We start from the raw sequence: 25,108 nt of genomic DNA on the forward strand, positions 1-25,108 counted from the left end.
GCAAATGGTATCCTGTTACTCCATGTACAAACAGAAACATGTATCCCATTTGTTTACAATAAAAATAAATTAAAAAAAAGAAAATTTGTAATTCTAAGTCAATAGTTTAAGTTCAGCACAGCTAGGTTCTGATTTTGAAAAATAATATACACACACACACACACACACACACACACACACACACCTGCCATTTGCCATACTAGGGATTAAACCCAGGGGTGCTCTACCACTGAGTTATGTCTCCAACCCCCCTTTCTTTTTTGGTACTGGGGATTGAACTCAGGAGTACTTAACCACTGAGTCACATTCCCAGCCCCATTTTATACTTTGTTTTAGAGACAGGGTCTTCACTGAGTTGCTTAGCATCTTGCTTTTGCTGAGACTGGCCTTGAACTTGTGATCCTCCTGCCTGAGCCTCCTGAGCTGCGGGGATTACAGGCATGCACCAGTGTGCCAGGCCCCAGTCCTTATTATGTTTTACTTTGAGATAGGTCTTGCTAATTTGCACAGACTCAACTCAATCTTGAAATCTTCCTGCCTCAGCCTCCCAAGTCACTAGGATTAGAGGACATAGGCCACCATGCCTGGCACATTTTTCAAAAATTCTTAAATGTTTGGAGAAAAATGAATGATTTAGCAGAAATTCTAGGTGTGTCCCCTCTTTGGGGAGGTCATGAAATGAAGGCCCTTATTCTTGAGAGATACCATTTAGTAATTCTATTTTTACTTGAAATAGAAAATTAATACCCCGTGCTTTCAAATATGCCGGTCAGTGAACTTATAAGAAAGATTCATAAGCATGGACAGTGTGGTAAATCCTTCTTTGAGACTTATATACCTAAATTCTACACTAAAACACTATTTTTACAGCTGGACATGGTGGCGCATACCTATAATCTCAATGGCTGGAAGGGGAGGGTGCATAAGGCAGGAGGAAAACAAGTTCAAAGCCAGCTGAGGCTTTGGATTTAGGGAGATCCTGTCTCAAAAAAAAAATATACAATGGACTAGCTCAGAAGTTGAGTGTCCTTGGGTTCAATCTCTGGTACAAAAAACAAACCCACAACAATTTTTACATTACCATCACTGAGCATTCACAATTTAATCTAAGGTGTTTTTTATTTTAGAATTCAGAGAAAAAGCAAGACAAACTGCTTACTGCAGGGAAGTAAGTGCCTTTGGTGCTTGAAGAACTGCTTGATGATGCTCCTGTGACATGGGCTCGATCATAGGGAGGTCCACTGCTTCCCCCCATGATACTGAGGGAGCTTATCATTGATTTACCTCGAGACATTCCTAACATGAAAGAGACAAAAACAGGATGAGGAATAGGAGGTCAGGAGGGAGGAGGGAAAGTGCTGGGGAGTGATATTGGCCAAATTGTATTGTTATATTGTGTGTATGTACAAATATGTAACAAGAAATCCCATCAATATGTATAACTATAATGCATCTATAAAAATATGAAAAAAAAAAACCAGGATGAGTAAGATCTATAAAAATCTATGAAGTAATTTTGCTCAACACTAGGGTTACAAACACCAAAACCCTTCGAAGTGAGGTTTTATAACAGCCTAGAGGATTTGAGAGGGAAAGGCTGGTGAAGGATGAAGGTTGTAAAGCAGGGTAGGTTAAATAATAAGACTTGTTTAAAAGGGAGAAAAAGTCAATTTTTAGGGCATAAACATAATGCATGGAAGACATTTCTTCACCTACTGGATACAATATTGCTGGAATCAAAACTACCAACTCCAAAGAAAAAAGTTCTATTTCTTCCAAGTAGCTTCCCCAAATTTCACATACATTAAATAGGTATAGCACCAAGAAAATTCTCTCATAATTAGCTTAAATACAAAGATTATTTACTTAATAGTTACACCCAGAATAAGTTCCTATTTTCAGAGGTTTTTGGCCAGGCACCTCCTTCTTCATATTCTTTAAAAGGAAGACTTCTTTTCACTAAGGGCACCAGAAAACACTAAAAAGAAAATTATATTTTCCTTGAGCAATAGGGCCTACCCAAGTGTGGAACTTCTGGCTACTTGGCAATGCTTAAATCAGTCCTAGTCCTGTCATCTCTTACGTCAGGAGAACACATAAAACAATATATCACTCCCTTCTGTCACCCAGTTATTTCTAAGTCTTTGCTGAAGGGAAGTTTACCTATTTTTGGAGATACCTTTTATTCCTGGGATCAATAGTAAAGGGTTCCCTGGTAGTTATGAACCTAAAGAATGTGTGGTTTATAACTCTTCACCAAAGAACTGGCTGATGTGCTCACAGGAGCATGCTTCCAGAGGACAGTCAGAGGACTTAGAGCTTGCAGATATATTTGCTTTATAACCTTTGCACAGTTCTACCAAACTATATCTAAGGCTTTTTGTGTAAAAGAGAAGATGCAAAAAGTAAACAAGAACATTGTTCTTGTAATTTTTTTAAACCCAAAATAATCTAGTTGGAAGAAGACCCTAGATAGTATTCTGTTTCCATAATAGAAACTTAATATTCTTGCCAGGATCCAAGACTTGATTCTCATGGATCAGTCTTAACTCACCTGGAAGAGATCCTGACAGAGAACTTGGGTGTGGCACATAACCAAGAGGCACAGAAGCTGGTCCATGAACCACGTAGTCATTAGTCATGGTTTCCCCATCTCCCTTCATACGTGGACACAACATCCTCTGGCAGATGAAGTATATGGTTCCAGACACAAAAATGGTAACAATTACTCCAATAACTGAACCAACTGTGTTAGTGGCCTGTGGTGCTGGTTCTTCAGTTGGATCTAAAATGGAGAATGTTATATAGTTATCTAACAGCAAAATAACTGTATATTCAAAATAGCAACTAAAAAGAGTTTATTAACAGAATGTTAAACTATAAAACTAATGAATATAACTCAAACATAATTTTTCTTTTATGAATACATATATACCATGCCCAATGGAAATAAGAATTAAATGTCATCATTAGGAATCAAAATGAACCACTATTAAGTGAAAACAGAAATAAAACAGATTGGTAAATATAACTATAAACTGACAGAAACAAAGATGGCAAGTGAAGTATAGATTTAAACATTAAGAAGCTATAAATTCATATGCAGATAAAACGACTTCTTTCTGTATATCATAAAAATATAGTTATTTTGGAATTTCAGGGAACATTATATGCCAGAAGGGAGGGATCTAGAAAAGTCATCAAATTTTTGACTTGGAATGATGAAGAAGCCATGCTACACATGCTACAATTTAGATTTTAATGATGACATTTAGGCCTAGTAAAGGAAAATTAGAAACTACAGATGATCCTGGGTTCTCAGATCCAATAAGCTGCTGCCCTCAGGCTGTCTGGCTGCCTAAGGGCAAGAAATATAGGTCTCTGATACCTGATTTACTAGAGGATTCACAGAGAAAGGTTAGAGCGCTAAAGAAAGGATTGTGTCCAGGGTATTCACCTTTTTTGGATCCCTGAGTCTTTAAGAAGCAGAGGGCATTAAAAAAAAAAAAAAAAATGCAGAGGGCATCAAAATCAGAGGTAGACAGAAAGAGCAAATGTACTTATCAAATTTAGAAGAGTTTCTATTTAGAGGGAAAATGCTTCCATTCTGACTAGTTAACTTTACTTCATAATTGCAGATCCTTTAAAAGATTTTTTTCTTCTGCTTCATCTTACTACAAATTTCCTATACCATAGCTAAATTTATCTCAGATTATATGAAAGAAATGACGTGAAAATGACAGCACTAAGTTATATAATATACAGGGACTATCTTTTACAAATTAGGCTGTGGAATCTGAATTTATAAGCAGCATCCCATCTTTTCTATTCACTTATTGTGCCTTGGTATTCCTTTCTAATGTCAGCTTCAAGAAAAAATTGTTTATATGTACTACACCCCCATTTCTAGGCTCTGGGCTACATCTTAACTCACTGAATTCAGGCTTCTACCCTTGCCAAGGCACTAAAAACTGCTACAACAAAGGTCAAATTTTCCCCATCTGCCATACTATTTAAACTTCATCTCACTGACCTCTCTACACATTCAATACTGTTGGATCATGTTCTTTTCTCTCAAAAATGTCTAATCAATATCCTTCAAAGACAGCATTTCTTTCAGTTTTCTTATTTTATTATTCTTTTTCTGCTGTTTGGTTCTTTCTTTGGTTTTTGTTTTTGATTCATTCTCTCCTGACAACTGTGTTTACTTGAGATCTATCAACTAATTTTTCCTACTCTATCTACTCTCCTGAGATACTTTGCTTACTGCCACAGCTTTAATTATCATCAGTAAATTGAAGAGTACCAAATTCTCCTGAGCCATAGATCTATATATCAACAATTTCCTAACAGCTTCAATGGTATATTCCATAGTTATCTTAAATGCAACATATCCCAAAATGAATTCATCATTACTACAATTTGTTGTTTTTCCCACATTCCAGAGGTGAAGTACATCACAAATGAAAGAAGTAGTCTAATACAGGACAAGGAGAAGTGATTGGGCCTGTAGTAAGCTGTGAAGTGCGTGCCTGCCTAAAGGCATTTAAGCTAAATTAAAACAAAAACAAATTAACAAAAAACATTGCATCAATCAAACATCACACCTACATCCAGGATATGGTTCGGTACTTCAGTTCTCCGTCCCTACTATTTATCTTAATTACTGACTCCACTCAATAAGGTATCTGTGGGTCAACTTAAACTTGTCAGCTATATCTAAGTGGTTACCAAATCCTTTCTATTCTATTTTTAAAATAACTCTAAAATTTATTCCTTCTTTTAAAACCACCACTCCTGCTTCCAATTTAGATCTTCATCTTCTGTCTGAACTACACAGCCTCTTAAGTACTTTTAAATTACAGACTATAAGTCATTAGTAGATGATAAAAACAATTTAGTGGGTTGCAACCGGCATTTATAGAAAGAAAGAAAAGAGAAAGAAAGGAATGAAGAAAACATCGGGGTGCAGTCTACATCATATAGGTTAATACTGTTTTGTTTTGGTACTGGGGATTGAACCTAGGGCCTTGTGCTTGCAAGGCAAGCACTCTACCAACTGAGCTATATCCCCAGCCCCTGGGTTAATACTGTTGTGTGACACTTTTGTTTATGTATGAAATCACATCTTTATATTCCTCTTGATACGATCCAAAGCAGTCTGAAAACAACCAGCTTAAAAGACTTCCCTGCCTATAATCTCCTCCAATACACCTGCAATATCACCTCTAATATGGCCTTTATGTATTCATTAATTTATGTAGTCAAGCAGATTCTTCTTAGAATTTCAATGACTCTCCATTACGAATGGATTGCCTTCATAACTATGTTCCATAGTTATCTCAAATGCAACATATCCAACTATGTAGACAATGTAGACAATTCTGAGAACCTTGATGCAGGTACAGTATATCCTCAGCACAAGGCAGTAAATGCTTATTGCATCAATGAGTAGATTCTAAAAGTATTAGTAAATATCCACTTGAACTTTTATTGATTTGGGAGAGACAAATGTTATGTCATTGGTTAGCAGTAATGAGCCCTGAAGAAACTACAGGTTGTTCAGGAAAGGGTCTCTAAGTCTCCAGGTATATGTTTGTTTAAGTATCCTCAGGATGCATTTTAGGAACTCTTAAATTCTTCTAGCCATTGAGAAACTGGCAGAAACACTTAGAGAAAACAATGGTCAACAGTTAAGCCCAAACAGGGAATAACATTCAAAAACTAAGTTGAGATCACTAACTGATTTCATCCCATCTAAATTATTTGAGATGTTTGTGACTTTTTAGTTTGGCACAACTGTGTTTATTCATTCCTGTGCTTTATGAACTATTTCTGTGAATATTTTTATTCATAAGAAAACTGCTATCTTTTTAAAACAATTTTTTTTATTTGTAGATGGACACAATACCTTTATTTATTTATATGTGGTGCTGAGGATTGAACCCAGTGCCTTACATGTGCTAGGGAAGTGCTCTACCACTGAGTCAGGATGACCCCAGCTCAGAAAATTGTTACCTTTAAGAAATTATTAAAAACAAAACAAATTTCTGGCACAAATAACGAGCTTAATATTAGTACTTAATAAGAAAATCTTGATAATAAATAGAGTACATGAAGAAAATGGGAAAGTATTTTAAAGTTTCTCAAGTTCTCCATTGAGAGTAAATTATATATAAGGTTTTATTCCTACTTACAACAATCCAGTTCATCAGATTTGTCACTGCAATCCACATTATGATCGCATTTCTTATGCTTTCCAATGCACTGACCATTGGCACAGCGAAACTGATCAATTAAACAAAGCACTGGAAAAAATGCAAATAGTTTTTTTATTTTTACCATTATACAAAGCCAAATTCTGGCAAGAATTAAAAGATGCTTTCTGAATACAAATGAAAATGCATTAAAGCTTTTAGATACACTCTAAATATTATTTTCTGGGTATTCCCATTGGTACAAAGAAAAGAATAGCAGAAACAAGAACCTAACAGGAAATGTCTTACTTTGTTCTTTAAATTCCTCTTTTGCTAATAAAGTTTTCTTGTTTACCCTAAAGAATTCTAGAGAACTTATTTGTACTGTGTGAGGTTAGTGAGGGAAAGAGAGAAAAAAATTTTAGATTGTAGTAAGTAAATCTATAAAATCAGAATCACAAAGACTACTTTTAAATAGTGAGGGCCTAATCTTTTGGTCCCATTTCTCAATTTTCAGAGCTATGGTTTGGATATGGTTTGAGTGTCCCCCCAAAAGATTCACGTATGTGTTGGCAGCATGGTCCTCAGTGTGGTATGGTGGAGAGTTGGCGGAACCTTGAGGAGCCTACTAGAATATCATTAGGACCCCATTCTCAGAATGGATTAAGGTAGTTGGCATGGGACTCTGACTGAGTTCTCCAGAAAGGGCTGTTATGAGAACAAATCTGGCCCCTCCCCTTGCTCTGGCTTCCTGTATTGGGAGGTGATCTTTTTTTTTTTCACAAGTGCTCCTTCATTGGGGTTGCCAACTGCCAAAAGGCTTTCACCAGAGCCCAACTCATGCCAGCACCATGCCCTTGAACCTCCAGAACTATGAGCTAAATAAACCTCTTTATGAATTACCCATCCTCTGGTATTTCATTTAAGTTAGAAAAAACGACTGAACACACTGATCAGTAAAACCTTATGCATATGAAATGAGTTCAAGTAATTCGGAACATGGCATTATGTTCATGATATGATCAAATGTACTTGAAACACCCCAAATCTACCACTGAACCAAACTAATAAACTAAATTTTAAACAACTTGATGGAAAAAGAATTTTCTGAGAAGTCTGTTTACCTTCACAGTTCTTCTCATCTGATTTATCCTGGCAATTTGCATCTCCATTGCATCGGAGGGCACCATCAATACACTGCCCACTGGCACACTGGAACTGGGACTCTGAGCATACAGGACAGTTGAGTTCATCACTGTGGTCTTCACATTCAGTAAACCCATCACACCGCCAAGCCACAGGGATACAGTCAATTTCCCCAGTGAAACAAGTAAACTGCTGAGGAGAACATGTTGGGGGTTCTTCAAATGAAAAAGGAGAAAGGAATGATAAAAGCACAGTAATGGTCAAGCATTTATACTCAAGTGAAGTTCATTTAATAATTAACATATACAAAGCACTTTATGATTTTTAAAATAACCTAAGAAAATCACTATAATCACCAACCTCCAACTTTAAATTTTTTTTTTTTTTTTTTACTATTTTTTGTGGTACTTAGACTTGAACCCAGGGCCTTATGTATACTAGGCAGGCACTCTACCTCTGACCTATATTTCCAGCCCTCCAAACATTTCAAAGTTAGCCTAGAACTAATAAGTCCTCTAGCTCCAAGGTTCTCTCCTCACGATCCACTGACTCCTCTTCAGTGGATATGCTAAGCCAGAACTATTTTAGCAATAATTCTAAGTGTCATTTGCTTTTTTCACTACATTTGCACAGATGCTATAAAAGGAATGGTTTGTGAAACTGTTGGTACCTTGGCAGACTAAAGGCAATTGTACCAAGCTATACTAGCAGTCACTGTACTCTATACAGCCACAAACCCACAGGTTAAACAAACAAAAGGACCAGTTTCACTTAAGAATGTTTGTGATGAGTTAGGTATTGTTGCACATCCCTGTAATCCCAGTTATTTGGGAGGTTGAGAAAGGAAGATTGCTAAATTCAAGATCACCTGGGCAACTCTTTGAGACTCTGACTCAAAATAAATGTTGCTCAGAGGTAGAACATTCCTGGGTTCAATACCCAGTACTGCAGGGGAAAGAAAGTCTGTGAAGAACCAATAAAATATAAATTTTATTAAAATCATCTTTTTAGTGTGAATGTCCTTTTTTTTGAATATACATGAAAGTATAGTGTATTTTGACATATTATACATACATGGAGTATAACTGATTCTAATTAGGATTCCATTTTTGTGGTAAAATCAACTTCTGAGTGCATCTCTCTTCAATACTGTTTGATGAACTGGAAATAACCAAAAAGCTCATGTTGCAAACATAAGCATGACAGTTTCTAGTGGAAAGCCTTTTTCAAATTGTGAGCACAAATCAAAAAGGAATACTTTTTACTTGAAAGAATAACACACAAACTATAGCTAATTACACTTGGTTATTAGGCAAGACCTTTTTTTTTAAAAAAAAAATGAACCAAGTGAACCTGTTTCTTCAGTAAAAACAATGGATAATATTAGTGGCAAATTATATTAAAGCTTTCAATTAGAAATTAGATTTTGAAAAACTTCTATCCAACATTGTTATCTTGGCAGATTTCCAGCACTTAAAAGATTTTTTTCTGATGAGACTAATGGTAATATTAACAAATGTTATTTGTGTGTGTGTGTGTGTGTGTGTGTGTGTGTGTGTGTTACTGGGAACTGAACCCAAGAGCTCTCTACAATTGAGCTCTATCCCCAGCCATTTTTTTTTAAAATCAATCTATCTGTCCATCCGTGCATACTCTGTTTATCTATTTGTCTTGAAATAGGATCTTGCTAAATTGCCAAGGTTGGACTTTAACTTTTGATCCTCCTGTCTCAGCCTCCCAAGTCTCTGGGATTACAGGCATGTGCCACCATAACCAATTAAGAAATGTTAGTTTTTGAAATCATATGATAAAATGAATCAAAATCTGAAGACCTGGGAATTTTTGAATGAAATTCTAATACTTCCAAATGATCAAGATGTAAGATTGTAAAATCATGCCTGGGTAAAAATATCCATACATCAACTCACAGATCTTCTCCTAGGAAATCTGTGCTTTTTGTTTGTTTGAAGATTCAGGATCTTACTATGTTGCTTAGGCTGGCACCAAACTCCTGGACTCAAGAAGTCCTCCTGCCTTAGTCTCCTGTATAGCTTGGACTATATATGTGCCACAGTACCCAGTCAGATCAGTTCATTTTAATATAACAGATCATTAAAAGTTAATTGATAATGGTTTCAAATTCTGCACTGCAACTAAACCTAAAGGAAGCTATCACTTGTCAAGATTTGGTAAAGAATCCCAGATGAATATCCATAATTATTTGAAAAACTATTGTTAGGCTATTCTTCCAACTATGTATCTGTTGTGAAACCAATATTTTCTTCATATATTTAGACCAAAACTACACATCACAATAGAATGAATGTACAGTAGTCCACGAATGCAAAATTTCTCACTAAAATTATTTTGCCTTAAAAATAGTTAATTTTTTAATATTTGATTTATGAGAGCATATAAAGTTTTATTATTACTTGTAACAGTTTTTAAAGTTCTTGGTTTTATATTCTGGTACAGTAAATATAAATACAACATATGAAAACAAGCTCTCTGGAGTCTTCAATTTTTAAAATGTAAAAATATACTGGGAACAAACAGTTTGAGCACTGAAATTAAAGCTCAATTTCCTTGTTTTTATAAATGAGGAAACTAAGGCTCAGAGGAGCTAAGTGACTGCACAAGGTCACAGAGCTTCTTGTAAAATAATGATTAATTAAAAAAAAAAAGATTAGGGGCTGGGGAGATAGCTCAGTTTGTAGAGTGCTTGCCTTGCAAGCACAAGGCCCTGGGTTCGATCCCCAGCACCGCAAAAAAAAAAAAAAAAAAAAAAGATTAGAATGGCCATGTCCTTACTTCTAGCACATTGCCTCTACTACTTTATCATGGTTTCTTTAAAACTATTCTGTTGGGCTAGGGTTGTGGCTCAGTGGCAGAGCACTTGCCTAGCATGTGTGAGGTACTGGGTTTGATTCTCAGCATCGCATAAAAATAAATGAATAAAATAAAGGTCGATCTACATCTAAAAAAATTTTTTTTTAAAAACCTTACCTGTTATGTTCTCTAGTAAACATACAACTTTATTATAAGACCATGGATCTGAAAATCCTTTATCTTTAAAATAGAATATTACAGATTATAGGGGAATATTTTACCCGGAGAATTTGAAGGATTCTTTTCTAAGAGCTTATTATGTATTCAGCAACTATAGCAAATCATATGGTGAATTAAAAATACATAAAAAAACTTTGAATTTGGTTTTAGATAGGGCCCAATAAACAAAACTGATAGCATTACTCTGAAGTGTATATCATGAAAACTGTGGTCACAAGTATTATAATTCAGGAAAAGGGAAGAAAACAACAGCTAGCAAAGGTTTTGTAGAGTACCAGGAGACCAGATGCACCTTGAAAAATGAGTAAGATTTAGGACAGGTACGCAAGAAGAGAAATACATCCCTGAAATATCAGAAGAAAAGCTATAGAAGCAAAGCAAAACAGAACACAGCGGTCATCAACTTCAAAACAAAAATAGTGAACAGTGAGCGAGTTGGGAAGACATACAAAATGAGATGGAGAGGTTAAGATGGGTTCAAATGAAACGATGTTTTAAAAGTAGAGGAATTTAGATTTTACATTTATCTCCACTGTAAAATCAATACTAAATTACAAAAATACTTATACACAAATCTTCATTGCTGTTTTATTCTAAATAACCAAAAATTGAAAACAATTTAAATGCCTCCCAGGAGAGCAATAAAATTGTGGTGGTATATAATGAACTACTACTCAGCAATACAAAAGATAAACTACCAATACGCTCTACAGTATTCAAATTTTATGTACTCTTAAAATATATTATGCAGGAAACCTAGACACACAAAAAATTACATGTAATGATTCCATTGATACAAAGCTCAAGAAAAGACAAAATTAGTCTACAGAGCTAAAAATCACAACAGTGGTTACTTTTGGAAAAGGAGAAATTACCAGCAAGGGACATGAAGGTATTAATTAATTGATTTGATTTTTGCGGCACTGGGGATTGAACCAAGGGCCTTGCCCATCCTAGGCAAGTGCTCTGATATGAGATAAAGCACTAGCCTGAAAGCAGTTTTCTCAATGGTAAAATTCTATATCTTGATTTGGGTGTTGGTATCATAGTTGCACACTTTTCCAAAACTTATTATTCAATTTAATATACACATTTAAAATAATCACTAAATGAACAGTGAAACCAAAGGCCCTTTTCTAACTGGAAGATGAGATCTTGATTCCGTTTTACCTATGTTGTTAACAAAGGAAATTTTTCTAGGATTTAACTTTTAAAGTAACAGGTACTCTGATATGGAAAGACATGATTTGTTATTGTTATAATAAAACATAAGTGACATAAAACTTACCAACTTAATCATTTCGAAACATATAGTTCAGTGGCATTAAATTATTGTGCAATATTTGCTACTTTTTTTTTTTTTTTTAACCTCCCCCAAATAGCAGAGCTTAACTTTTACATACTTGGGTGGTCCTCTGATAACTTTTTCTCCCCCTTCAGACTAGGGATTGAACACAGAGGTGCTTTACTTACTGAGTTACATCCCCAGTCCTTTTTATATTTTTTATTTTGAGACAGGGTCTCACTCAGTTGCTTAGGGTCTTGGCTCAGGTTGGCCTCAGACTTGTGATCCTCCTGCCTCAGTCTCCCAAGCCACTGGAATTACAGGCATGTGCCACTGCACCCAGATTGATTACACTCTATCCTGAAGTTCTTCAAATTCCTATAGTTTAAGACTACCTGTGGCTGCTAATCAATATGCGCATTACTTATATTTTAAAAAACTGAGTCCTCTGCTTCCCAGCCACCATAAACTGAGTAGCTTTCCTCCATCATGTCCTTTAGCCATGATGTTCTGCCTCATCTAAGGCCCACAACAGTGGACTCTGCCAACAGGACTGAACCTCTAGAACCAATGAAACCTGGAGGTTAAGAACAGTCAAGCCTCTAGAACCCAGCCCTGAGGACCCAGGACCTAGGAAGCTCCCTTGACAGACTTCTTTCTCTTGGGCATGCTACTGTAGAATGCAAGACTGAGAGAATGATAGCCTGAAGATCTACACTATACTCTTGTCTTGCCTGCTTGCTCAAATATTAAGAGTTTCTGAGGAAATTATGATAAATTCCTAATTCTCAGTAATCAGTCAGGGTTTCCCAGAAAAAAGAAAAGGTGCCCTTCAATAGATGAATGGATAAAGAAAATGTGGTACCTATACACAATGGAATGTTACTCAGCCATAAAGAAGAATGAAATTATGGCATTTGCTGGTAAATGGATGGTACTGGAGTATATCAGAAATAAGCCAATCCCAAAAAACCAAAGGCCGAATGTTCTCTCTAATATGTATCTGCTGACTCACAATAAGTGTGTGTGTGGAGAGGGCATTGAAGTTCACTGGATTAGACAAAGAGGAATGAAGGGAAGCGGGATGGGAATAGGAAAGACAGTAGAACGAATTGGACATAACTTTCATATGTTCATGTGTGAATACACTATCAGTGTTACTCCACATCATGCAGAACCACAAAAATGTAAAGTTATACTCCATATATGTATGTTAAAATACATTTTACCGCCATGTATAACTAAAAAGTACAAACAAAAAAGAAAAAAAAATAGGATGTTTATGTGTACAGATAGATGAATAAATAGATTACTTTAAGAACTGCCACAGTATCATGGAGGTTTAGGGAGTCCAGAATCTGATGGGGGAAACAAGCAGGTTGAAGACTCAGGAAAAGAGCTCCAACTGATCCAAAGGCAGTGTGCTGGTGAACACAATGAGCTGTTGCTGCAGATGAACTCTAAATGCAGACTGGCAGCAGAATTTATTCTTCCTTGGGTGGGATCAGCCTTTTAATCTATTCAACGGATTAAGTATGGCTAACCCACATTGTGGAGGGTTACTAACTTAAAATTCAGCAATTTAAATGTTTATCTCATCCAAAAATGCCCACAGAATGTTTGACCACTACTATGTAGGCACCATGGCCTGACCATGTTGACACATAAAAATCATCATCACACTTGGTATTACATTTTGTGATTATTTACAAACTGATTTTCATTTACTGATGTACCTACGACATTCCTATTTCAAACTGTAAAAGAATAAAATGTTTTGTAAAAATAAGAAAAACATATCTATGTACATTAAAACAAAAGAAAAACTTCTTTAAATTAACTGATTATAAAAAATTATACTAAATAATTGTTTGTGACATGTATTGTCAATTTTAATCTTTCTCAGCCACATTTCCAATATAAAATACTTGAAATCTTTCTGAAGAATTTATTGTTTTTACTATGACCTGTTAATTTTTTTCTTGTAATATTTCCTTCAGTTTTCTTCAGAGTTGCATTTTTGTGGCTAATAAATCCCTGATTAGTCATGGCAAATTCTACTAACGGTAGTATAGTCAATTTTTCCATAATTAAATATGTAAATATCTTAACATAGGTAGTCACAGGTATAGTCTTTTTGTCTCTATGCAGATTAACATTTTTGATAAATATTTTCAGGAGACATCAAGTCATTTTGTGATTATTTTTATTAGGATTTTATTTTGAACCCAGGGGTGCTTAACCACTGAGCAACATCCCCAGTCATTGTTATTTTGAAACAGGTCTTGCTAAGTTGCTGAGGTTGGCTTTGAACTGGTGATCCCCTTGCCTCAGCCTCCTGAACCACTGGGATTACAGGGATGCACCATTGTGCCTGGCTCTTTGTGATTATTTAATGTTTTGTCAAATGTAAATGCTATAAAAATAAAGGACTTTTCTATGTTATTCCATTCTAGTGGAGAATATAACTATATCCAGTAAAAACAGGAGCTCCATTCTTTTCGTAAGTCAAGATACTCAAAGGGACAATTAGATTTCAAATTTAAATTTCATACACTATTTGAGATCTCATTCTTCACTTTGATTCCTGTATGACTTCTTACAGTAGTTTCTTTGTGGTGTGGCATACATACTGAAGAATGAACAAATAATAAGTTGTACAACTTGGTAAAATGTCACTAAATGATTAACACCAATGTAACTACCACTCAAAAAAAAAAATTACTGAGTCCCCAGAAGTTTCCCTTGATAGCTTTACCATCATCATTGCTATTGTTTCAGCTGAGAAAAATAACTCACACTATTAAGTTTTATTAAGCAATGCAATATTTAAGTAGTTCAGCATGCATTTTTGTGTAAGAGACAAAGTGACAGACATAGTATATTCAATATCTATTTGATTATATTTTACAATGCCATCCACAGAAACACCAGGAGTAACAGCTGCCTATTAAATATTTGATCTACTTCTGTTTTGATTTGAAAATGATAAATTAGGTGAACCCATCTTGACATGTTCATTAATAAGGATGCACAGTCTAAGAATCAGACACTAGCATATGTATAGATCCATCACACAAAGCCCAGAACAACCATTTGGAAAACCTAGTGCCAGCTATTCACAAAGTAATGTAGTTAAGTGCGTTCTCCTAGGTACATGGTTACAGACTGGCAGATTCCTGGAAATCTCATCAAGAGAATAAGAGATGTGGCAGGAAGTATTCTTGCTGAATGTGGAGAAACCAATAAATCACCCCGTTTTTTCCCCCTTGTCCTGTATTTAGAATGAAATGAAAAGTAAGACATGGAAGATAGTCTGATGGAAAGATAGTATTAACTTCAAAACTGATAAAACTAATTGGAGAACCTAGCTTTGGTTTCCAGGCCAAAGAACTTGGTAAACTCACCCAAGTGAAACTCTGTCTGCTAAACACATATACTAACCTAGGTTAACTGCCTTGAATAGGTGGAGAGGAAATAACAAAATTAATCCCCAGGGCTTGTGGATGCTCAATAGATAGCTTTGCTAATTCAAAAACATGAATCAATGGCTATGATATCTTTGTCAATCAGTAACAAATACTTTCCATATGGAGAGGAATTAAGAAGGAATGAAGAAAGAAACCTGGACATTACAGGGTCACTGTCAATCTGCACAAGAAAGCAAAAACAAAGAAATGGAGGTTCTTCTTAACATTAGTCATTACATATAACCTCTATACAGAGATTGAGTATATGTATAAATATTGCCTTGCACTATGATCAGGATTAATTTAATGATTAAAAACCTTACAAGTCAGGCATAGTGGCTCACACCTGTAATCCCAGCAGCTTAAGGTTGAAGCAAGAAGATCGTAAGCCGAGGCCAGTCGAAGCAACCAAACAAGGCCCTAAGCAACTTAATGAGACCCTGTCCGAAAACTGAAAATAATAATAATAATAATAAAGGGCTGGGAATGTGGCTTACTAGTTAAGTGCCCTAGGTTCAATCCCAGGTACAAAACAAACAAACAAAAAACCCTACAGTAATCACATATGCCTAGATGAGAACGATGTATTTGTCCTCAGAATATAATGAATTAATTATATGGAAAAAATTAATGTGCCCATGACTGGTGGTTTATATAGCATTACAGTATTAATTGTATCAGCCTTTCAAATAACATATAGGCCTTGATTAATAATCTAGATTCCCAGGAATTATACATTTCTCTCATTGACAACGTTAGGTAAAATTCTAAGGGTCTATGCATAAATCAAGTGACGGGAAAAAGTGATTCTAATATATACACTTCTAAACAAGAAAACCTGACCTGTATTCCATGCTACAATTTAAAATACACCAGTAAAAGGCTGATACATTAACAATTTTGGGAAAGGGAACGGTAATCATTAAGACAATTTTGGCCTCATTAAAGCAATTTATGTGACAATAAGTTATTTTTCTAATAAGGCTACAAGATTTTTAAATAAATTTGTAAGAATAACAACACTGGTAATAATGTTTACTTTTACCTACTAAATTCCTACTTACTACACAATGTAATAGATGTAAGCTACTGGAATGTTTCTTTATACACAGTAAGAACTTGAAAAACAAGCTAGTACGACTTTTGTTATTTTATAAGAAAATTTAGGTAGATTAAAATATACCACATAGTCATTAAAATAATAGGAGTTTTTTTGTTTTTGTTTGTTTGTTTTTGGTACTGGGAACTGAACCCAGGGGCACTCAACCACTGAGGCACATCCACAGTCCTTTTTTGAAAATGGGGTCTGAGTTGCTTATGGCCTTGCTAAATTGCTGAGGCTGGCTTTGAACTTGCGATCCTCCTGCTTCAGCAGCCCCAAGCTGCTAGAATTACAGGCATGCACCACCACACCCAGCCTGGAGAAATTTTTAATACTACCTAAATTGATAAATATGAACAGAATGGGGCGGACTTTTTATAATAAGCCTGTATATAGTAAGTGAAAAAATGTTTACACTTTTACTCATAATAAAAAGTCTTTGCTAAAGAGTTAAAACAAGTTAGAAAAATAAAATTTACTTGTAATCCCATTTTGTCAACAATTTTTATAGTTTTGAATGTATGCTAGCTTTAAATCTTGGCTTACAGATGTATGTATTTTATTTAATTTTTATCATAGAAGAAAACACTTATTTTTCTTTCTTTTGAGGTACTAGGGATAGAACCCTGGGCTTCACACATGCTATGCAAACACTCTACTGTTGATCTACATCATTTTAATAAGTCTTTCCTTCACTTGAGTCAAATATATTTTTGCATCAGTTTCATGACATAGCATTTAGAAGCTGTATGAACTCGTTATTTTATTGAAGAATTTTCCAAACAATAAAAATTAGATTGTTTAAAATTTCCATCATTATAAATAACAGCATGACAGTGTTTTTTCCTTTCATTGAATTAACTCAGAATTATTCCCAACAGGAATTCTGAATTAAGGGTAAGAAAATTATTATGGTGCTTGATATTGCCATATTGTGATTTAATGAAGAAATGTACCAATCTGTTATGCCTTGTAAGTAATTAAACAAACTTCACAATATAATCACTATATTCTTGGTAGTTTTAAGAAATGATTATAATTATTTTTTATTTTATTAACTAGGTAAATACAAAAAGCAACAGGGAACTATTAATGGATAGAACAAAAGAACATTCTTTTCACCAGATGTATCCCAACAATGATACATAAACTGACATAATCCAGAAATCAGTGGATATAGATTACAAGAGGTGATATTAATTAATCTTGCTACCCTCTGGGAAGGTAGGGAAGTTACCATAATTATTAGGAAATATACTCATTCACAGGCTGAAAGTGTGGCAAATACATATACAATGAAATACTATTCTGCTTTAAAAAAGAGGGAAACGCTATCATTTGCAACAAACAAACCTAGAGATCATAAAGTTAAATGAAATAAGCAAGGCACAGAAAGACAAATATCACATAAATCCACTTATATGTAGAGTGTAAAAGTCAAACTCAGAAACAAAGATTAAAATGGTGGTTTTCAGGGGATGAGGGGAAGGAGATGAGGGAGATGAGGGGATGAGGAGAGAGAAAATAACTCAAAAGCCTAGTACAGTGCAGATGAATGGAACACAAGAAACCAATTTAATTAGGTAATTTCACTGCCTAATCATAGAAGGCTAAAACCATGGTATGAAATACAGTGGCATTTAGACTACCACAAGAAAATTATGATGTATTTACCTCCACAAGATAGCTCATCTTGAAGCAGAACCAAGTGCATGGGGCAAGAACACCTTGTAGTACCATCTCCTTTTACAAGACAAATATGGGAACAGCCACCATTATCCTGGGCACAAGGGTGCTGTCCTGGAAAAAGGAATGATTATAAAAGTTGGTTATTTATGAACTACATGAAACCCAAATGTAAAATCAGCTTGGACTTTACTTCCATAACATAATTCTTCACTCCATTCCCATACAACCTATAAGAATAGATTTATACCTAACCACTGTTGCTGTTATTTATATATACTTATTTATATAGTGGTTTTATATATATACACACACACATATACATAAAAATAACATAATATTACAGACTTATGTTAATTTTGTTTTTCTTCCAAAGATATGATTTTTAAATTTTTAAATATTTTTTAATTGTAGATGGACATGATATCTTTATTTTTATGTGGTGCTGAGAATTGAACCCAGTGCTTCGCACATTAAGCAAGCACTCCAACACTGAGCCACAACCCTCAGCTCCTTATGTTAATTTTGCAAACAAGAAAAGCTAATTAATGGAACTAATAGAAACATTGCTAGGGAATCCACTGAGACCTGGATAATTTTTAAATTTTTAAATATTTTTTAATTGTAGATGGACATGATATCTTTATTTTTATGTGGTGCTGAGAATTGAACCCAGTGCTTCGCACATTAAGCAAGCACTCCAACACTGAGCCACAACCCTCAGCTCCTTATGTTAATTTTGCAAACAAGAAAAGCTAATTAATGGAACTAATAGAAACATTGCTAGGGAATTCACTAAGACCTGGATATCATTCTATTTAAAATATAAGAACTCTTAAGATTTTATCTCAGAAATTTTATCTTTTAAAAGATAAAATGATTTCACCTAAAAGGTGTATTTTAGTGAGGAATCCATTGAGAATTAAAGTTATCAGGAGAAAAAACTTAAAATCACATGGAATTGAACTATTCAGAGACAGTCAAAAATTATTGCTTGGTCAATTGCAAAGGGTAACTTGCAGTATTACAAATGTCTAATTTCCTCAAATTTGGGCAAAGTTAGAGAAACAAAACATTAGGCAAAACATGTAAAAATATGGTTCACAAACTGTATTTTAAAAATCATTGCTGTGAATTTTCTATTTAGTTTGTGTTACAAGCAACTTGACCTGTCATCATACACACACAAAAACCCCAAAACAGCATTTAATGTACCATCATTTATTATCCAACTTTCATCTATAATAACATGTTATGCTTGTTTGTGTTGATGAGATTGAGAAAATCAATCATCTATGAAAGAGATTGTCCAAAACAGACATCACTTATATTAGAAAATACAATCTATACAGCAATGTCTCATTATATTAGAAAATACAATCTATACAGCAATGTCTCTCAATCTTTAATTCCATGAAACTTTTGATTAACAAAAATATCATTCTCTTATGTTATTAGAAACTTTAAATATGTTTTCCTAAAGATAAAAACAAAGAACATACTCTTAGCCAAAATGCTAAAAAAAAAAAAAAAAATCCATTGAGGTTTTCTGCAAAAACAAATATTCATTTATCAACTAAATGATGCAGGTATTGTCATTATTACCTTATTTCTATTAAATGCCTAGTCCAAGTTACAACATAAAATGACAAAAATTCTAACTTTCTCAAATACCTTTAATTTTACATCCTAATTCATGATTGGTGGCAACATAATGAACACCTGAAATGAACAAGGAATGGCTTTCACATTCCCTCATTTTCTTTTCATGCTTCAACTCTACTGGAAAGCACTGAGCTGAGACAGTTAAGGCATTATAATGGTTCCCTCTCTAGTTTTCCACTAAACTTTAGCACTATCATAATGTAAGTCCTATAATAATCACTGCTATGAGGATACTTTTGGTTATATATATGAATTAAAAAGAAATTAAGCCAAGATGCTTAGTCATTTTCCAAAGTTTTCATAAAATTTAAAAATCATAACTATTTTTCTAAGTTAGGAATTAAACTTATCTAAAAGAGAAATAATAAATAAGCACTTTCTGATTTAAGTCTTCTCTGTTTACATACTATATGTAGTTTATTTTGCTTTTGCTTAAAAATATCGTTAATCCACAATAAGCATATCAATCTTTATATAAAGTATAATTTTTGCCTTTGTTCAAACCATAAGGGTAAGGAGTGAAAAAGAGAAATAAAAGTTAATACTACCAGTATCTCAAAGTGACTGAAGGAGATAAAGAAAAGGCACGAAAAGCAGAGTTAATACTTACAGTCTGTGTGGTGTGTGTGAGTGTGTGTGTGTGTGTGTGTGTGTGTGTGTGTGAGAGAGAGAGAGAGAGAGAGAGAGAGAGAGAGAGAGAGAGAGAGAGAGAGAGAGAGAGAGTGTGTGTTGCTGAGGACAGAACCTAGGACTTCTTCATGCATACTAGGCAAGTGTACCACTGAGCTATAACCTCAGCACAAATTTTTTTAAATGAGCAAGAACACGACTTTCTCCCATTCCTGCATTACAAGGAAATTATCAATTTGGAAAAGATTCCAGATGAGTTTGACATAAAGCTATAAAAGTATAAAGAATTTGTTTTTTAAAAATGGCAAAACTAAAAGTACATGAAAATCTTGAAGATAAAAGAGGCCAAGAAAACATAAAAGTATATATCAGTTTCTTACAACACAAACAAGTCCTCCAAATAGCCTTAGTCCATCAGCACTTACTGTATTCCTGAAGGTTCAGCTCCTTTACTGCATGAATGTCACTAAGCTGGGCAATTCGAGCCTGGACTTTGGTTCTGCCCTCTCGACCTGTCATGTCAATTTTTTCAATCATTTGCTGCTGCTTATCAATCCAATAGAGCCAGTTTTCAAACACAGTCAGTCCCACAGGCTGCAAAATATTGGAGTCTTCTAACACTATCCTGTTGGCACCTTGGAAAAGGAGAACATTCAACAGCAATGATTAATTTTGTCAAATCATACTTTCAACCATTATTTAATGAATACCAGTTAGACTCTAAGTATGGGAAAGAAAAGGATGAGCTCTTTACCACAAAGCTTAAAAATCATGCTGAGAATATATACACATCAGAAAACAGACAATGAATCAATGTGCTATCAAGAATAAATAATTAAAAAAAAAAGAATAAATAGTAAGCTGGGTATAGGGACACACACCAGTAATCCCAGCTACTCAGGAGGCTGAGGCAGAAGGATCACAAGTTTAAGGCCAACCAGGTCAACTTAGTGAGACCCTACCTCAAATTAAAAAATGGCTGGGAATATAGCTCAGAGGTGAAGCATCCCTGGGTTCATTACCAAGTACCACAATAAAGAGACAGTAAATTGTCTACTTTACAGAAATGTAGAAAAGAATCGAGCAGCTTATTTCATTTTTCATTTTAGTAGAGTCCATTTTTCAAACTTAATTTTATGGAAACTCCAATATAAAACAGATAAAAATGGCCCTTCTTTAAATGAAGCAGTGATGGTGAGCCCAGAGATTTATGCTTGGCACCCCCTACTAGGGGAGAACATCTGTGAAAACAACTCTGCTCTCATCCCACCTGGCTTCTCAGAACACAGAAAGAAGACTGACTCACTGGGTCAAGCCTTACCCCAAGACAAGAATTATTCCTATAACATCCCAAACACAGAGCTATCTAGACTCTGAAGAAGCAAGTTGTTTTATTGTTTGACAGTGTGAAAGTTCTTCCACACAGGAGGCTGACATCTGAGTCCACACATGCTATTCTTTATTCATTGCTTCTTCCTCACTCAAAAAAAAAAAGAAAAAAAGAAAATAATATATATAATCCTTTCCCTTTTCTTCATAATAGTCCTTTGAATATATGTGGAAAGTTTTCAAGATTTCTAATTAATGAGTTCAGTTAAAGAAAGACATTAGCTTATGTTTTAGGAATAACAAGGATAGTTCTAGGAAAGAGGCAAGCATAATGCTATGTTTTAATAAATGGAGAAAAGTGGAGAAACCAGAAAGGAAGGCATTACCTAAGTCAACATGGCAGATTAAGAACAAGGTTACTTATGTTCTCTACTAATACTAAATTGGTGGTGATGGGCAATAAAAGATTAGTGCATAAACTCATCCTGAGGATATGGAAGCACCAGGTATTTTAGAATGCAGCATAGGGAGGATTTATATGGCTGGGGCTAGAAAGAGAGTATTAACCAAAATTATGTTCAAGTTAAATAGCTCCTGGAACTCCTCCTTTAGTCTGGCAGAAGACTGAAAATAATCAGACTTTAATATACCAGGCAAAGACAAAAAGTTAGTGCCATAAATGGATTATCATAAGAGTATTACTTAAAATCTTTCTAATGATAATACCATCCCCAACATCTTTTAAGAACACTAGGCAAACCATTTCTACATTTTTTGGGGGGCAGGGGTGTATCAGGGATTGACCCAGAGGCACTTAACCATTAAGCCACATCCCCAACCCCTTTTTCATATTTTATTTAGAGACAGGGTCTCGCTGAATTGCTTAGGGCCTCACTCAGTTGCCGCTGCTGGCTTTGAACTTGAAATCCTCCTGCCTCAGCCATGCCAAGCTGCTGCAACACTGTGTCCAGCCTGATATTAAATATAAACAAACAAGTAAGGATCACCAAATATTTAAAGAAAACCTCTGTATAAAATTGAAACTGGCTGGGGTTATAGCTCTGTGGTAGAGCACTTGCCTATTATGTGTGAGGCACTGGGTTCAATCCCCAGTACCCCATGAAAATAAATAAAGGTCCATTGACAACTAAAATATATATTAAAAAAAAAAATTGAAACTAATTTTAAATTGAAATAAGAGAAAAACAAAAGCAGCAGAAAATAAATAAATTAGTCATTAAAACCCTATAGAACAGGATGCTTCAAGAGCAGAGCATTCAGAGGAAAAAACAAAATGAACAAACAAAACAGCTTTTGCAAATTATGACACTGGAAAATTCAAAAAAACCTTTTTTTCAATAAGAAAGCTGGATGACAAATTTAAAAAGCTCTCCAAGAAAGTAGAAGAAAAAGAACTGTATAATAGGAGAAAAAAATATTTATAGTGGAGAAAGTTCAGCACCATCATATAAGGTACCTACCATTGGTATCTTGGTAGTCATCTCATATAAAACTCACAATAGCTAGATTGTGGAACCAACCTAGATGCCCTTCAATTGATCAATGGATAAAGAAACTATGATATATATACACAATGGAATATTACTCAGCCATAAAAAGAAAAAATTATGGCATTTGCTGATAAATGGATGGAGCTGGAGAATATCATGCTAAGTGAAATAAGCTAAGCCCAAAAAACCAAAGGTTGGATGCTTTCTCTGATAAGTGGATGATGATACATAATGGGCGGGGGGGGGGGGGGGAGCAAGAGAAGAATGGAGGAAATCTGGATTGTGTAGAGGGAAATGGGGAGGGAGGGGTGGAGGAAGGAAAGATAGTGGACTGAGACAGACATCATTACCCTATGTACATGTATGATTACATGAATGGTGTGAATCTACATTGTTTACAACCATAGAAATAAAGTTGTGCCCCATGTGTGTACAATGAATCAAAATGCAGTCTGTTAAAAAAAAAAAAAAAACCTATCACAGTATCATAGTGCTTGTGTTCAAGAAACATTTCTTTTGCTTGACAGTGGCCCCAAAGTACAAGATATGAAGGAGGTACGAGCGCATAAAACAGGGAAAGAGATTAACTCTGGTACTATGTGGTTACGCTGCAGGGCATACAGGAAATAAAATAGCATATTTGGGGCTTGGTATTATCCATAGTTTCAGGCATCCACTGGAAATCATGGAACATATCCTCTAAGGAGAAGGGGGGAAGACTATATAGATCTATGCAAGAGAATGCATTCATGTGAGAGGACTAAAAAGATAAGACTAGAGTATGTACAAGAATCTTATATATAATAAAAGTTGTGTATCAGAAAAGATGGATTATTTAGTCAATGGTGTTGAAAACTCAATTTGCCACGCAGATTGGAAAAAAAAAAAAAAAAAAAACTTGGTTCCTTATAAGTAAAAGAAGGCTCCTATATATCTGCAAATGAAGTACAAGAGCACTACAGAAAAAACTATGAAATGTACTAAAAACTATTAAACAAGACCAAAATAAAGGAAGGATATTCATGGTTATGGATAAAAAGAGTAAATTTCTTAAACATGCTAATTATTCTCCAATTCATATGTAACTAAATAATGAATTAATAATCTGAATACATAAAGAATTCTAGAAATCCAAAATAGAAAAACGGCAGCTGGGCACAGTGGCACTCGCCTGTAATACCAGCTATTCTGGAGGCTGAGGCAGGAGGATTGCAAGTTCAAGGCCAGCCAGGAAAACTTAGAGAGACTCTGTCTCTAAAAACAGAAAAGAAGGGAAAATTAAAATGAACAGAGGCTGTGAACGGCAATTCACAAAAGAAATGTGAATTACCAATAAAAACATGACATTTTGTTAAGCCTTGCTAGAAACAGGGTAATGAAAACTTTTATTAATGTGATTTATCTTTTAAACTTACTGGATTGGCAAAAATCTGTAAGCCTGACAATAACAATAACAATAATATGAGTGGTAACTCTCATATATTACTGATACAAACTTCAAATTGATATAATCACACTGGAGAGTAATCTATACCTGTTTAACAGACATACATACATACACATATATGTCCATATTATATTTAGAAATTCCACTAGTAATATTAGGCCTTGAAGAAATGTTTAAATGTTTGCAGAGGGACATTTACTATATTCATGGCAAAAAAAAATTCAGAAATTTTTTTAGACAGTGTAGATAGCTAAATAGACAAATAACAGAATAGTCACACAATAAAATGCTATTTAGCACTGAAAACAAACAACAGAGCTGGATCAACATGGATCATCTCAAAACCATAATTTTCCTGAAAAAAGCAATCTATAAAAGAATACATGATGGGACTATTTATATTACAAAGTGAAAAGATATATAAATGTGTGTGTGTTTGTGTGTTTGTGTGTGTGTGTGTGTATAGGTTAAATAAACACAAACTCCTCAAAACATGCATGGCAAAGAAAAACATCAAAAGTTACCTCTGGGGTAGAGAAGGAGGAGAATAGAAGGGTAGAAAGCAGGGAGG

The 25,108-nt window shown here is 34.7% G+C and overlaps 1 protein-coding gene across 1 annotated transcript in view; it reads right to left on the bottom strand.

Annotated features, from left to right (window-relative positions):
* Lrp6 (LDL receptor related protein 6) overlaps positions 1-25,108 on the bottom strand; it is a 170,906-nt gene that overhangs the window by 10,086 nt on the left and 135,712 nt on the right. The window contains 6 exon segments of the mRNA XM_047549455.1: positions 1,160-1,296; positions 2,555-2,785; positions 6,198-6,308; positions 7,322-7,558; positions 17,944-18,069; positions 20,676-20,885. Of these exon segments, the coding sequence (XP_047405411.1) occupies positions 1,160-1,296; positions 2,555-2,785; positions 6,198-6,308; positions 7,322-7,558; positions 17,944-18,069; positions 20,676-20,885 (1,052 nt within the window).

This window comes from Sciurus carolinensis, chromosome 4 (assembly GCF_902686445.1).
Source record: "Sciurus carolinensis chromosome 4, mSciCar1.2, whole genome shotgun sequence".
NCBI classification, from domain to species: Eukaryota; Metazoa; Chordata; class Mammalia; order Rodentia; family Sciuridae; genus Sciurus; species Sciurus carolinensis.